We start from the raw sequence: 16,890 nt of genomic DNA on the forward strand, positions 1-16,890 counted from the left end.
AGCATGACTAAGCCGCTCCTGGCGAACCAGAGCAGCACACAGAAACGCCATTTACCTTCCCGCCAGAGTGGTACCTATTTATCTACTTGCACTTTGACGTGCTCTCGAACTGCTAGGTTGACTGGAGCTGGGACCGAGCAACAGGAGCTCACCCCGTCGCGGGGATTCGAACCGCCGACCTTCCTATCGGCAAGTCCTAGGCTCTGTGGTTTAACCCACAGTGCCACCCGCGTCCCTGCCCAAGAGCAAGCCAGCAGTAAATCACACTGCTCAAAGTTGGAGTTAACTCTTTATGAGCAAAACCACAATCAACTGAGTGTGAGGCCTAACGAGGACAGCACCTCCTCTCCAGTAGGTCTTACCCCATGCATCAGTTGCCAAGACTGAAATCCTCCCAGCCATCGAAGTCCCTTCCAACTCTACAGTTCTATGATTCTATGATTCCCCTCCTCTCCAGGCCTTTTCCCCAGTAACCGGAGACTGTGTCTGCAAGCAGTCAACCTCTCCGCCACCCTTTTCATACTGCTGTTTCTTCTGGGAGACAACGCAGGGAAGGGAGATTTCAGTTATTGCTTCTGGTCCCTTGCTGGGGGCTACCATTTTATTTTCCCACAATGCCTCAGTGGAACAAGGCCGGGAACCAGCATTTTCTGATTTTATAGTTTAAAGCAACTATTATTTGCATTGCACTGTGTTTCTTGTACACTGCTTAGAGAAGATTGTAATTTATCAGTATATAAATTGTCTAAATAATAAATACCGTATTTTTCTGTGTATAAGATGAGCCCTTTTTTTTGTAACCCAAAATTAAGAAATTAAGTTGTTTAGCTTTTTGGGGGGGGCTGGGGAGGTCACTTCTGCCAATTGTTCACCCGCCTGCCCGCCACTGCCAATTGCTTGCCACAGCCACTGCCGATTGCATACCTCACCACAGCCACCAATTGTCTGCCTGCTCACCGCCACCAACATCCCACCGCCCACTTGCCACAGCTGCCAATCACCTGCCCAATTGCTGCAGCCACAGCCAATCGCCAGCAGGCCTTGCCGCAGCCACCAATCAACCGCCCAATCGCCGCTGCCAATCTCCTGCTTGCTGCTGTCACTAATTGCACGACCTCCCCCCTGCATTCACTATCTGTGTATAAGATGACCCCCAATTTTTGCCTAATTTTTTAAAGCAAAAAGCATTGTCTTATACACGGAAAAATGTGGTAGCTATTCTGCTCTGCTTCCCACCGCATTTCCACTGTCAATCCTTGCCGCTGGTTTTAACCTTCAAAGCCCTATGTGGCTTGGAGGCTGCAAAGCTATCAAGAAAGAGAAGCAGGAAGAGATGGTTTTTTAAAGCCTGTTTCAAAAAAAAAACCAGATCAAAGAGGCCAATCAAACTGCAGTAGTTTAATTTCATAGAGGTGGAAGCACTGCTGAAAAGCCACTCCTCCTCTCATGCCCACAAGCCTAATCGACCTTACGGGTGAGAATAAGAGGGACTTCAAAGCTGATCTCAACACACAGGCTAATTGCTGTTCCACTTATATTGCCTCTCTGTTTATATCCTGTTTGGGTTTCTTCATTATTATCCATGTCTTCTAAACATTTATTACCCTTACAATCAAATTACACCAAGTTCGAAAACCAACAACAGGGACACAATTGACACAATAAACAAGTAAACCGGGGGGGGGGGACCTCTCCAACAAAGAATAGATTATGGACAAAGATTGTCTTGAGATTTACCGTTTCAAAACACTGCAAATAAGAGCCATCTTTCAAGAAACCTGCTTGTCTGTATGACTCTTCTAGAATAATAGGTTAATTTTGATTGTGCAATGGAACGCGGGTGGCACTGTGGTCTAAACCACTGAGCCTCTTGGGCTGTCCAATCAGAAGGTTGGCAGTTCGAATCCCCACGACAGGGTGAGCTCCCGTTGCTCAGTCCCAACTCCTGCCAACCGAGCAGTTCAAAAGCACACCAGTGCAAGTAGATAAATAGGCACCACTGCAGCGGGAAGGTAAACGGCGTTTCCATGCACTCTGGTTTCCGTCACGGTGTTCCGTTGCGCCAGAAGCGGTTTAGTTATGCTGGCCACATGACCCGGAAAACTGTCTGTGGACAAACGCTGGCTCCCTTGGCCTGGAAACGAGATGAGCGCCGCAACCCCATAGTCGCCTTTGACTGGACTTAACCATCCAGGGGTCTTTTGTCTTTTACCTGTGACTGGCAGAGTAAATGAATGAATAAACAGCAGTCAGAAAGACCACAGTACAGCTCACTCTTCCTTGCTCATTTTTAAGGATAATTACTGGTTTACCTGACACAGATGTTTTTAAGGGGTTGCTCTTGCTCCTTTGAGCTGTGAGCTCCCTAATATCCACAAGAGCCAGGGTCACTTTGAACAGCATGGTTCCCTGCACAACAAATATGGGGTAATATGTTTGCCACTGTGCAATGCGGGTTTTCCTGCATGTAGATGCCCATAGGAAATTATCTTGTCTGAAGGTGGTCCGAAGCCTCAAGCAAATCCAGCAACACCAGGAACTGGGAAACATGAAGAACTAACAGTGCAACAGCCTAACCAAGCCTACTCAGAAGTAAGTCCTACAGAATTCAGGAAGGGCTAGGACTGTGGCCCAGGTTCTAACCAATCATGTCCTTAAACAATAAGCATTGGTATTTGTGGGAAATTTAAGTATTCCAGTTTTTAGATTACCAATATATACGAAATCAGTTTTCATGGTTGATGTCAGCATATTTCATTCTCCTGTTGCTGGATGTGTGGTTGTTACATCACATGTCTGTGTTTACATTCCATGCTTGGAAAGTGTGATAACGGAGGCCAGTTCTATCTCTTCCACTGTATTGTACTTTTGTATTTTCTCTCTCTCTTGGAGAAGATGTGAGAGGACGCCATGATCGCTTTGTCCTGTATACATTGCTTAATAAATTACTTTGAATGCCACACCTCAGAGCCACAGAGTTCCTGCTTTACTCTGCTGCTTGATTGTGCATATATCTTTGGATTTATGAACGTCCTGTGCTATGCTCCACAGGGAAGATACCCGGAGAGGTTTGTCTCAGTCTGCGTGTTCCAACAGTTCTTTCTTTTTATTTAACAAAATTTACATGCCACTCGATCGTAGTCAAACCTCAGTCTAAGCAGTTTAAAGTTGTCGTGAAGACTTGGATGGTATTTTGGGTGGGAATTTTAAATGGACAGTTTGCCATTTATTTCTGGTTTGGGGGCCCACGTGAGCAGGTACCAGGAAACCTCTGTGCAAGGAAATTTGGCCGCTTGGTGCCATCAGGCTGACTTGTATTAACTGTGATGCATTTGAAGTATCTGCTAGGCGTATTCAGGAAACACAAGGATGAGTTAAAAGAGCTTGAGTTTCAGACCAGATATTATTATTATTGCAATCGTCCCCAAACAAAGTGGTTTTCATTATTATGTCCGGACAGACTTGCACTATAATAAAATGCAAAAATAAAATATTAACACTGGAGGAAGGGGGGAAAAACAACCACCAGAATGAAAACCATAACCTTGTACCATTTTGAAGGAACTACTCTCTTGAGGGACCACTGATGAAAAAAACCTAAGAATGATGCCCTGTACATATCTGCAGCTGTTCAGCATTTGATTTCTGCCATTTATAATTTCAGGACATGATGTTCAGCTCTATACGATGTGCTCTCGGTTTATTTCTTTCCAATTCTCATCATCAGAGAATTGATCTAGGCTAGGAAGCCTTAATTTCCCTTCTTCCTTCCTCTTTAAGCAGGTACATTGGCATCCCGCTGAATTGCATTGAACAGTGACTCACAATTTAAACCATGTTCCTTTCCAACACAGAGAAAGTCAAGTCTTAATTTAATGGGTCCACCCCTCCAATCAAGTAAATTAATAAAAATACTTAACTATTTAATGTGTCAACATGAATAGAAGTTATTAATATTGTAGTTCTTGTATAAGGGATTATTATTATGACCGGAATGTAATTGAAATTAATAAGATTTTGGAAGGCAGAAATAAAGAAAACTGTCAAACCATCAATTCTAGCACATGGGGGGCACTTTATCTAAATTATATAATTCAGTATTTGAACGATTGGTATTAATAATTGTATTATAAATTGGTATTGTTATAAAGAGGCTTTTATTGGATTATAACTGAAAACTAATAAAGATTATTATAAAATATATATACAGTGGCACCTTGGTTTTCAAACTTAATCTGTTCCGGAAGTCCGTTCCAAAACCAAAGCGTTCCAAAACCAAGGCACACTTTCCCATAGAAAGTAATGCAAAACGGATTAATCTATTCCAGACTTTTAAAAACAACCCCTAAAACAGCCATTTAACATGAAATTTACTATCTAACGAGACCATTGATCCATCAAATGAAAGCAATAATCAATAAAATAAATGAGACATTATTGTAGATGATAATAACTAAAAGTATTTTTTTCCTTACCTGCACTGATGATAGACATTGTTTGGATGGGGGGCTTTTATCCATTTCCACAATCACACAATTAATCAATCAGTATTTGAACCGGGTTCCGAAATGTTTGAAAACCAAGACACGGCTTCTGATTGGTGCAGACACCCTGGAAACAATAGCCGACAGCCACATTGGACGTTCGGCTTCCGAAAAACATTTGAAAACCAGAACACTTACTTCCGGGTTTTTGGCGTTTGGGAACCAAGGCGTTTGAGTACCAAGGTGTTTGAGAACGAAGGTACCGCTGTACTTAACTGAGGTTCTGCCCCCTCTAACATAAAGGCTGCCAAAACCAACATGATTCCTGGCAAGCTTGAGGCCCCTCGCTTTTGCTTTCTTCGATTTCAATCCAGAAAACTCTCGTGCAAATCAGGGCGAGATGCTCAAAGGGGCAGATAAGAACAGGTGTTGACAGGAAGCAAAAACCACTCCCCACGAGCTAAAATGGAAAGGTGGCAGAGGGCAGATGAAGAGCGGAGGCAGGAACGAGCTTTGCAGCCTTGTCACCTGTCTCCAAGCTGTTCTTCTGATTAGGAAATTGACAGATGTTGGCGCCAAGTCATTGAGCGCGTGGAAGAGCACAAAGGATAACCGTAGGTGGAAGCCACAGTGCAACTCAGCTCTAATGAGATGTGCATCTCCTTTGTCTAACTTCTGCCCCACACTTCTGGCTCCAGAAAGTGCTCTGGTTTGAATTGAGCACTCCACAAAAAGGGACGTGAGTCCCCAAATGGCAAGGCACTTTTCAGAGAGCTTGACAGCAAGAAAGCCTCCGGTTCTCAACATGTTCGGTTCCTTACAATTCATCTGATCCTTTGCCGTTACGGCGTTCCCTCTAGAGAGGCACCAGCTTGATTTGCAAAGAAATTAGATTGAAAACAGTCGCTGGGAATCCTAGCCGATTCCACACTCCAGGGACCTCTCTGGCTGGCAATCAGGAACAGTATTTTTGGGGAGGTGAGTGTGGGGTTTAATGGGGGGGGGGGAGTATTGAATATTAATTAAGATCTGATTTTACAGTTTTAGGCTGAGGAAAAATGAGGGGCTGTGTTTCCTGCTCTCCCAATATATGGCAAGAGAAATAATGAAAGTCACAGCAAAAGACAGTGTCAGAATAATAACTCAATTCTGAGCAAGGTTGTTTTATGGGCTTGGTGGCTGTAAGCTCTCTTTCGACCCCAAAAGTGCATGTGTTTGTGTGTGTGTAGCTTGCACACTTATGTCACGGAGGCATGAAAATGGGACAGTATGCCCAGACAGACACAGCAGGGTGCACCTATTATTCAGGTAGCCATAACATTGATGAGCCACTCTTCTGTTTACAACACTCAAAGCAATTTACATCCACTGAATCACAGCGAATGAGGGGAAGCAGAGCAGGTACCTAACATTTGTCTCCCGCAGTAATTTGTGCTACCAGTTCCCTCTCTTACCTCCTTGATCAAGTCCAGACTTTTCCATTTTGGCCTATTGCATGTGTTGGGGGGAACAGCAACCAGCTACCAGGAAAATGTGGGGTCACCAACTTGCAGAATCAAGACAGAATCAGACAGAAAGAAGACGCTTAACCCCTCCCTGCCCCTGCTGATTCTCCCATGCAAATGCTTAACCCCTCCCACCCACGCCGATCCTCCGCCCTGCAAATGCCCTTTCGATTTCTTCCTTCGAGATAGGTTACTAAACTGGCTGGAGACTGGGAATGACATTGGGAGAGGTATTTGCAAAAGAGAACTGGAGAGCCTGGGTGCTAACCACACCTGCTCACCTCAGCAAATGGCCTTTCCATGTTCAGCTTATCTGTGTGAGTTTGGAAACATGGATTTGCAGATAGAATAGGCCCTTATGGCATGAGGCCAGGTTATGCCTGCATTGCATACAACACCTAAGCTCACTCTTATGAGCCAAAATGGAAGAGCTACAGAATCCAGTGCATTTATTTGTTAAAACAGAACAGTGCAGCAAAGATACTAACAATTAACTTATAAAAATAGCACTCTGGAGCCATCTCTAAGAGCTGGAAAAGGGAGGTGTAAACTTGCAATAAACACTGTAATGGACTTGCACCATTTCCCTGCCCCCCCCAGCAAGATCAGCTGGTTAATGCTCTATGTTGGCATGCTTTAAAGTAAGCAAGTGAACTATCAATATGATAAATTATCCCCCCCCCCTCTTTATAGAAAGATGTACCAGAGTTCAAAGCCTCTTTGAAAACCCTGCTTTCATGTGTTTGATTTACAAAAGAAAGCACTTCTTCACCAGTGTTAACTTGTGGAATTCATTGCCTTGGGATTTGACGACAGCCAGCAGCTTAAGAGTGGTTTCAAAGGGGATTCGAGGAACTGGTGGAAGAGAAGTCTATTCCCCAGCCACTTCCGGGCATGCTGGCTAAATAGAACCTGCATGTTCAGAAGCAGTATGCTGGAGAATACTGGGGAACAAATGGTGAGAGAGAGAGAAAAAGAGAGCTGCCATTCCCCCCCCCCCCAATGTTTGTAGGCTTCCAGAACACTTTTGGGAACAGAACGCCAGGTTTCCTTGTGTATTTTTTTTTAAGAGTACTGTATATCCAGCCCTGAGTCTTCCAACTCAAAGTGACGCACATTCCTAATGGTAAGAGCAGTTTGACAGCGGAACTGCCTGCCACAGGAGGTGGGAGGTTCTCCTTTGCTGTTTTAAGCAGAGTTGAGACGGGTGTCTGTCAAGGACCAGTTGCAGACCCTGCAATGAGCAACGGGGCGGCCGAGGAGACCTGCAAAGTCCCGTTCCAGCTCTACATACCTGTACATGAGACTCCCAGCCAGGTGGCCCTTGCTCCCCTTACGAGGCAGACCCTGACTCGCTTTGCTTCAACAAAGCGGTTATCCCGGATGCCCTCGGGCAAGAGCCCTTCCACTCGATCCAGAATCCCTTAGAGGTGCTTAGCGATGAGGGAAGTCACTCTGCTCATGCTCAGAGGCCCTTGGGTCTCCCATTCAGCCTGGACCTCTTTATCCTCCGGCACGACCCCCACCTCCCATCAATCTTTCCTTCTTTTGGGGGAAGCCCCTTGGGGGGGGATCTGGGGGAAATGGGAGGAGCCACGGGTCCCGCCCCCTCTCACCTCACCAGCCCAGGCGTCAGTCTCCACTGCTCTGCGTCTGCGGGGAGAGAGAGAGAGAGACCTCAATCCGAATTAATTCCAACTCCTCTCGACCCCTTTCTTACGCGGGACTTGAGCCACTCCCCGCTGCAAGCGCCCGCCTCCCGCGCTCAGTCGGCGGCTCCTTGCAGCTGCAGCTGCCGGCACCGTCCGGAGGGGCTCCTTTCCCCGGCTCGGGGGTCGCGGGGAGCCGCCGCAAAGACCAGGACGCGGGCAGACGCGAGAGATGCTAGTTGCGCGCAGGAGCCTCGGGGAGAGGCGCGCAGAGAGGAATGTCGTAGGGGCTCCGGCGGCCGCCAGGCGGCGTCGCGGCGACACCCTCTCCGCCAGCTCCGCTTTCCTGCACGTTTAGCAAAAAGCTGGGACTTCTCCGAGCAGCCGCCTCCGAGCTGCTAGCCCGCCTGCTCGCCCTCGCCGCCGCAGCAGCAGCAACAGCAGACCGGTTTCTGGGTGCGCTGGAGAATTAAGGACCTCCGCAGAGGTTTAAGTTTCCTGATCCCAGCGCGCTGGGGGAAGGAGCTTGGAGAGAAGAAAGGGAAAAGGTGGGGGTGGCAGAAAAAGAGAGAGAGAGAGAGAGAGAGAGAGGACTCTGCAAAGCCTCTTCTCCTTCTTCCCTTTCCTCCATCCCTCCGGATCGCCGCTGCCCAGGCAGCTCAAGCCCGCGGGATCGAAGAAGGCAGCCCGCTGCGCTCGCCCACCCGCTCCTGCAAAAGCAGACGCCGCTCCCAACGCGCCGGGGAGGCTCCGTCCTTTGCCAAGAGAGTGGCGAGTTCCCTCCGAGGTAGGTGGCGGGACGACGGGGCAGGTTCCCGGAGCGGGGCTCAGGCCCCCGGGGGCAGGGACCCGCTTCCAGGGGGGGCGGGGCTGCTTTTCCCGGTTGAAACAAAAGGATCCAGCTCCGGATCCCTCGAGGGCAGCCCGTGTGGACCACACATCCCAACCCAAGGCAGTGAAGCCACGTGTGCGTGTGGCCAGTTCTCATCACCCCCCCCCAAGAGAGACCCGGAGGATCCTCGCCAGCAGCGGCAGAAAGGTCTGCTGAAGTCGGAATCGGTTCCTGCGGGCAGAATCGGTGCCCATCCAAACCCCCGGGGTGACCATCAGTAGTGCCCTGCCAGCCCGGACCTTGGTGCTGCCACCCGCAGCCAGCGAGGAAACACACACACACCCAGCGTGCAAACGGGCCATCCAAACTCAGCCAGCATCCTGGCATCAGCCATGACCAGCATATAAAAGTGACCACCTAAGCAGCCAACCCAACTCGGGCTCTCTTGTCTGGCCATTGGGGTCCAGCTGCTGCTACCCAGCACGGCTTACAGGTCCAGAACCAGCTCACGGAAAGTACGTTCCCTGCCGACACCAGCCCAGAGATCTGCCAACCTCGCCCGCCACCGGCGCTCAGCCCAGACCATGCACTGAGCAAGCTGGCTCCCAGCAAACCGAGAAGATAATCCAGAATTCAGGAGACAAGCCTAAGTCCTGGGTGTGCAGCGGAGACGGCCGTCTAGTCTGATTCTTGCAGGCAAGGAGGACGTGCCAAGCCCACAGGGCAAGCTCTCCTCACCACCAGTATGTCAGTGGTGCGCAGGAAGTTCGGAGATGAATACCAGGCTGTGGTGGGCACGTCGGCACGGCGGAAGCGCCAGCGCTTTGTGGACAAGAACGGCCGCTGCAACGTCCAGCACGGGAACCTGGGCAGCGAGAACAGCCGCTACTTGACGGACCTCTTCACCACTCTAGTGGACCTCAAGTGGCGATGGAACCTGCTCATCTTCCTGTTGACCTACACGGTGGCCTGGCTGGTCATGGCCTCCATGTGGTGGGGGATCGCCTACTTGCGAGGAGACCTGGACATGCACCACGGGCACAGCCCCGGGCACAACCCCTGTGTGGCCAACGTCTACAACTTCCCCTCGGCCTTCCTCTTCTTCATTGAGACGGAAGCGACCATCGGCTACGGGCACCGCTACATCACCGAGCGCTGCCCTGAGGGCATCGTGCTCTTCCTCTTCCAGTCGCTACTGGGCTCTGTGGTGGACGCCTTCCTCATTGGCTGCATGTTCATCAAGATGTCCCAGCCCAAGAAAAGGGCCGAGACTCTCATGTTCAGCCGTGCCGCGGTCATCTCCAAGCGAGACGGGAAGCTGTGCCTCATGTTCCGCGTGGGGAACCTGCGCAACAGCCACATGGTCTCGGCCCAGATCCGCTGCAAACTTATCAAGGTGAGTCGTTTCCTCGATGGGATCCCAGCTGCACAGGGAAGAGGGTGGGGTGACATTCACGTCCCGGAAAGCTAGAGAGCTGGATTTCAATGTGGGAGAGGCCTAGATTCAAATCTCGCCTCTGGGCTCCTGGGCCCATGCCTTCTGGGCTCGTAGAAGCCCCTCGGTCTCAGTTCCGTCATCTGTGAAATGGGAACATTAAGAATCGTGTGGTGAGCTTACTGTGAGCACAATACAAAGGCCTTTGAGGATGAAAGTTGCCTTGTAAAAGATGCATATTAGCAGGCACTGAACAGAGAGGGGGGAAAGAGGTTCCAAGGAGGGTGGGCAGGTAGGATTGGGATTTGTGGCAAAGGCTCCAAAGAGGATGCCAAAATGGCTGATCCCATGTCATGTGCTAGAGATTTTGCACAATTCTTTTCAGATTAAGGAGACATTTTCTTCCCAATGTCTCAACAAATGAAACTGACTTGTAAAAATGTTACATGGGGAAAAAATATATACGAGAGAGAGACATTGCACACACTTTTATAAATCAAGAAAATCTTTACTAAACAAAAAACAAAACCTGAAGGTTTGGAGTAAGCCCCCTTGCGTTCAGTGGGATTTTTCTCCCAGGTAGGCAAGCCTAGGGTCAGATTACAAACAGTTTCTTAAATTCAGTATCTTCACATCTTCCTCTCCCCCCCACACCCCTTAAAAACAATAATCTCAAAATCAATCTCGTGTAAGGAAGTGGGTGTGGGTGGCGAATGAAATGAGAAGATAAACAGTTTGGAATTTTGGAAGCATGTTTGCGTTAGAGGCCCAGATAATTTAGCACCCGAGTGGGCATATCAATTTTGTTAGCAAATAAACAAATAAAAGAAAAACCAGGAGGATTTGCTGGTGAATTTCCCCTCCCCTCCCCCACCGCCGCAATTGTGCATGGCTCCATCTGTGGGAGGGCTCAGCCCAGGAGCCTATTTTCAATGCCCATCCTGAAACATGAGATATCAAGGTAAATGCAAAAGTGTATTGTAAGCCTATGCAAACAACCTTAGCTTTCTACTTAGCTGGGATAGCTCAGTCTATAGAGCATGAGACTCTGAATCTCAGGGCTGTGGGTTCGAGCCCCAGGTTGGGCAAAAGATTCCTGCCTTGCAGGGGGTTGGACTAGATGACCCTCGTGGTCCCTTCCAACTCTGCAATTCTATGATTCTACCAAGCCACCTTGGCCGGCACCTGCACCTGCCTAGTGCGCTGCTGAGTAAATGGCCAACCACTGACCTCACCAATCCATCACGCGGTTGGAGAAAATAAGTTGATTCCAGATGCCATCAAGGTCCATCTGTTTATGCAGGAAAGATCACCACTTTGTACCCAGAGACGCCATGATGCAATGGTCAAGACAGCAGCAAGCCAGAGGTGGAGGGAATCATATGAAAAGCAGATGTGTTGGCCCATTTAAAAAAAAAACTGAGCTGAAACTGCTTTGGGGAGGGGAATTGCCAGAGAAGTCCTTTCTCAGGATTCCAAGCCAGCGGGAAAAGGTCACAGTTGCTTTGCAATGAAGGCTCAGAAGAAGGATGGTTCGTTCATCATATGGGTCAGGTTGAGAGCCTGGCAAAGGACCAGCAGGGCTGAATGCTGGAGAGGAGGCTGAGAGGTCTCATAGCAGAGTGTTTGGAAAGCAGAGAGAGAGAGCAGCAAGGGGTGTCGGGGAAGATAAGGCAAGGCAAGCGACAGGAACACAGGGAGGAGGTTGGGAAGGGAGACCCTGAGCTGCTCGGTTACTCCCTGCCATGCGACGCAGAACAAACACAGAAGCTCACGCTCATGGAAAGCTGCGATAGTCAATAGCACGGGCAGAAATCGAGATAAATGCAGGAAATTAGCAAGGGAAGCCTTGGCATTCACTCCCAGAGACCAGCCAGAGGAAAAGGATAGGTGGTGGCTGTCTCCATTTTGCCCTGCTTGTAAGCTACCAGAGGGCATGTGCCTAGCCTCTGTATCAGAGACAGTGCGCAGGGTTGGATGGAGATTAGATAGATAGATAGATAGATAGATAGATAGATAGATAGATAGATAGATGACAAATAGATAGAGTGCTTTTTTCTTTTAAAAAAATGTTTGGGGGTACTCTCATTTTCCCACTCATATTGAAATACAGTGGTACCTCGGGTTGAGAACTTGATTCGTTCCAGAGGTCTGTTCTTAACCTGAAGCACCACTTTAGCTAATGGGGCCTCCCGCTGCCCCGCAATTTCTGTTCCCATCCTGAGGTAAAGTTCTTAACCTGAGGTACTATTTCTGGGTTAGCAGAGTCTGTAACCTGAAGCATCTGTAACCTGAAGCGTCTGTAACCTGAGCTACCACTGTACTGCCCCTCAATGAGGCCAAACTCAGATTCACAAAATGTTTAGGAGTATGCGTACCCCTGTGTACCCCCAGGAAAAAAAGCACTGGATAGATAGATGATAGATAGATGATAGATAGATAGATAGATAGATAGATAGATAGATAGATAGATGATAGATAGATTAAGGTTATCAGACATCCCCGTTTCCCAGGGACTGTCCCCTGACAAAATCCACTGAAGTTGAAAAGTGTCCCCAGATATTCATTGGAAAAAATCTGGTAACTTTAAGAAAGATAGATAGATAGATTTCACCCTGAATAAGAATTCATATGTTCTTACATTTCGTCTCTCTTCCAACTTTTAGAAAACAAAAGGGTGGTCCTTTTCGAGAACCACTTTAAGCAGTGTACAATATATTATTTCAATGTAGGCAAATGCTTCCATGCAAAAATAAACTACATACTGTATGGCATGTCTGTTACTGTTATTGCCTTGTTTTGTTCTTACTGTAATCCAAACATTCACTCTTCCTAAATCTACACTGTATCACTGAAAGCCAAAACCTGTCAGGGATAGGTTCTCCTTTCAGAAGACAATGAAACAGATGCCGTTTTAAACAAAAGCATCGGTAAAAACTCCAGCTTCTCTCAATTTAACATGCCTTCTTAGCAGCTCTAATATCCCAAATTCTCAACAACTTAATTTCCACCTCGGGGATTTTAACATCTTTCCAGAGAGTCTTGTCAATCATATTTTAGCCGCAACCAGGAAATATTGAATAATGCCTTGAAAGTCCCTCCTTTACATAATCTTGAAAAACTCCCCCAACAACAGGGCCTCTGAAGTACCTAGGAGATTATAACCTATCACGAAATGAATAATCCATAAAATTTCTGCATGGACGTATCCACCACATATGGAAAACAATCTTCCTTTTTCTTCCACAATGTTTTTTGTCAATATTCTCTTCTCAATCCTATAACCTTCTTTAATTTCTTAGGGGTGTAGGGGGGTGTATAATGCCACTTAGAAATCACTATTATTCCAAATATAATGCTAGGCATTCTCATTAATACAAACCAAGTTCCTTTCCTTGTCATTCTATACAGCAGGCATAGGCAAACTCAGCCCTCCAGATGTTTTGGGACTACAACTCCCATCATCCCTGACCACTGGTCCTGTTAGCTAGGGATGATGGGAGTTGTAGTCCCAAAACATCTGGAGGGCTGAGTTTGCCTCTGCCTGCTATACAGCTTTTTAGGATTTGTATTAACCACACATGCTTACAGTATTTGATGTTTTCTTTCAACACGTTTCTTAAGAAGCTGTTGTTGACCTCAAAATCACTGTTGCATATTTTTTCGGAAACATAATGGATACAGTGGCGTAGCGTGGGGGGTGCCAGGGGTGCCAGCCGCACCGGGCGCAACATTTGGGGGGGCGCGTTTGGCCGGCCCTCCTCGAGGAAGCAGGAACCCCACTGTCCTCAGACCTTCTCCCCGCACCAGCCTTCGGATGGCTGTCCTGAAGACTTGTGGTGGGAGCAGTGGCGTAGCATGGGGGTGCAGGGGGGGCCTGCCGCACTTGGCGCAACATCTGGGGGGGCGCGGAAGAGACTCGAGTGCTAAAATCCACGGGTTAGGGGGCGCAAATTACTTGCCTTGCCCCGGGTGCTGAGAACCCACGCTACGCCACTGAATGGATATGATCCAGAACTAGGCTGCAATCCTACGCACGCTTACCTGGGAGTAAATCTCAATGAACTAAGTGGGGATTGCTTCCGGGTAGACAAACGCAGAGAGTGCACTCTGAGTTTAGCTGTACTTAGGTCCCCCTGAAATCAATGGAAACACCCCTTAAGTCCCATTGGTTTGAATAGCTCAGTTGGTAAGAGCGTGGTGCTGATAATGCCAAGGTTGCAGGTTCTATCCCTGTATGGGGCAGCTGCATATTCCTGCATTGCAATGGGGTTGGATTAGATGATCCTCAGGGTCCCTTCCAACTCGATAATTCTATTATTTTTTAAAATATTGATCGGTAATGTCTATTATTTCAGTGGGAACCATGTGCAACTGGCTTAGGCTGCAGCCCCAACCCTACTTACCAGGGAGTAACACTCATTTAATTCAAGAGAACTTACTTCTGAGTAGACAGTTAGGATTACAGTGAGTCGGAATCCCACGCCTTGCCTTAATTTTTAAGAGCCAATCAGTGACGTAGCGTGGGGGTGCGGGCGGGGCGGCCGCACCGGGCACAACATCTGGGGGGGCGCTCGCACTCGCAGCTCTCTGCCCCTACCTGGCTCACTCACTCTCTCTCACTGCAGTGCTGGCTGTGCGAATCCGATCCGAGCCGCTGGGTTGCCGCCCACTGTGGAGGGGGTGGGTGCCAGGGGTGCGGTGTGGAGAGAGAGCGAGGGACTATCTGGGGGAGGGACAGTGCAGCGGCCGCCCAGCGCAGCGCTGAGCGCGGGAGAGAAACACACCAGACCAGACCAGGCAGCAGCAAGAAGAAGCTGGCAGCGGTGGCAGGTTAGGGGTCAGGGGGCGCAAATTACTTGCCTTGCCCTGGGTGCTGACAACCCACGCTACGCCACTGGAGCCAATACAATTAGCAGTCCAGCCTCACTTTCTGATTGAATCCTTTCATTTTATAGCAGGGGTCAGCGACCTTTTTCAGCGGGGGGCCAGTCCACCATCCCTCACACCTTGTGGGGGGCCGGACTATATGGGGGAGGGGGAGAAATGAACAAATTCCTATGCCCCACAAATAACCCAGAGATGTGTTTTAAATAAAAGGACACATTCTACTCATGTGAAAACACGCTGATTCCCGGACCGTACGCGGGCCGGATTGAGAAGGCGATTGGGCCAGATTGAGAAGGCGGGCGATTGGGCCGGATCCAGCCCCCGGGCCTTAGTTTGCCTACCCCTGTTTTATAGGCAACACTCTTCTTCTTTTTCATTTGGTAAAGTAAGAGATGTATACACCACAGTATGGTAAACCAGTACAAAAAGAAAGGAGAAGAAAAGGGTGCAGAAAAGATTAAAATTTGCTCCAAGTTCCTAAAGGGTTTCACTAAGAATATAGTGTGTGATACAGACTGAGCTATCGTCTTCTTTCAGATGATTATTGAAGGTTCTCAAGGGGAGGCTGGGATGTTAATTCTTTTTGCCCCTGTTCCCCTTTCCTAACAAACCCACTAAGCAATCAGACCCTCCAGATGTCCCAATTTTCCAGGAACAGTCCCGGATTTACAGAAGCTACCTCGGTTTCTGATTTGATTCACATAAGCCACCCTGGTTTCTCAGTTGATCCTGGAATGTCCCGCTTTTCCTTAGGACGGCCCTATTTTTACCAGAGAAATGTTGTTGGAGGGTATGGAGTCATACGACCCCCGAGCCAAGGAGATAAGTAACTAAACCTATACAACCTTTAGATGACATCTGTAGGCAGGCAGCCCTCTATAAGGAAGGTTTTTTTAAAAAATTGTTTAAGGTTTTATTGGGTTTTTATATATGTTGGAAGCCGCCCAAGGTGGCTGGGGCAACCCAGTCAGATGGGTGGAGCATAAATATTATTATTATGGAATAAAGGTAAAGGGACCCCTGACCATTAGGACCAGTCGTGGCTGACTCTGGGGTTGCGGCGCTCATCTCACTTTATTGGCTGAGGGAGCCGGCGTACAGCTTCCGGGTCATGTGGCCAGCATGACTAAGCCGCTTCTGGTGAACCAGAGCAGTGCACGGAAACGCCATTTACCTTCCCAACAGGGCGGTACCTATTTATCTACTTGCGCTGGCGTGCTTTCAAACTGCTAGGTGGGCAGGATCAGGGACCGAGCAATGGGAGCTCACCCTGTCGCAGGGATTCGAACCGCCGACCTTCTGATCAGCAAGTCCTAGGCTCTGTGGTTTAACCCACAGCGCCACCCGCGTCCCGGATTATTATGGAATAGGACAGCCCTATTTTCATTGGAGAAATGTTGGAGGGTATGCTAACTGCAACTGGCAAGCATTGTAACATACAGTGGTACCTGGAACTTAATTCATTCTGGAGGTTCATTCTTAACCTGAAACTGTTCTTAACCTGAAACACCACTTTAGCTAATGGGGCCTCCCGCTGCCGCCGCGCCGCTGCTGTGCGATTTCTGTTCTCATCCTGAAGCAAAGTTCTTAACCCGAGGTACTATTTCTGGGTTAGCAAAGTCTGTAACCTGAAGCGTATGTAACCTGAAGTGTATGTAACCCGAGGTACCACTGTACTAGGTAAGCCCAGATCTGCCTTACTTATGGCTTCACCAGCAAGAACCTAGCTATTCTTCTACGATGCCGATCCAGCCGCACAAAATCCCAAACTAGCTCTGGGGTTCGTTCTTGCACCGGTGGCTGGCATTTAGGGGAAATCTGCAGCTAGCCAGCCCTTGTTCCTCTTGGCAAGAGCTCTGCCTGCTGCTGGAGCCGCAGCCGCAGGAGTAGGAAGTGCTTCAAGCTGTCGCCCCGCATTCCTCTGCTGTCTTCGCAAGTTCCTGCATCCGCGGAACAAGCCGTTCTCTGACATGGCCCAAGTCCAAAACCCAGGCACTTTGACTATCAAAGGCAGTCGCTGCTGGACCGCTGAGCGATGGGAGACTTTCGACAGATCATACCACCAGAAGGGCACGTGGGGGTCATCCTGGCAGCC

At 48.6% G+C, this 16,890-nt stretch overlaps 1 protein-coding gene across 1 annotated transcript in view; it reads left to right on the plus strand.

Moving 5' to 3' along the window:
• The first annotated feature begins 7,633 nt into the window (after nucleotides 1-7,633).
• The window catches only part of LOC309516001 (G protein-activated inward rectifier potassium channel 1-like), a 36,092-nt gene continuing 26,835 nt past the window's right edge, over nucleotides 7,634-16,890 (plus strand). The window contains exon 1 of the mRNA XM_082194419.1: nucleotides 7,634-9,866. Within this exon, the coding sequence (XP_082050545.1) occupies nucleotides 9,216-9,866 (651 nt within the window). The 5' untranslated portion in view covers nucleotides 7,634-9,215. The remainder of the gene's footprint in view (nucleotides 9,867-16,890) is intronic.

The sequence above is a fragment of the Podarcis vaucheri genome (assembly GCF_965113315.1).
Source record: "Podarcis vaucheri genome assembly, chromosome: 13".
Lineage (NCBI taxonomy): Eukaryota > Metazoa > Chordata > Lepidosauria > Squamata > Lacertidae > Podarcis > Podarcis vaucheri.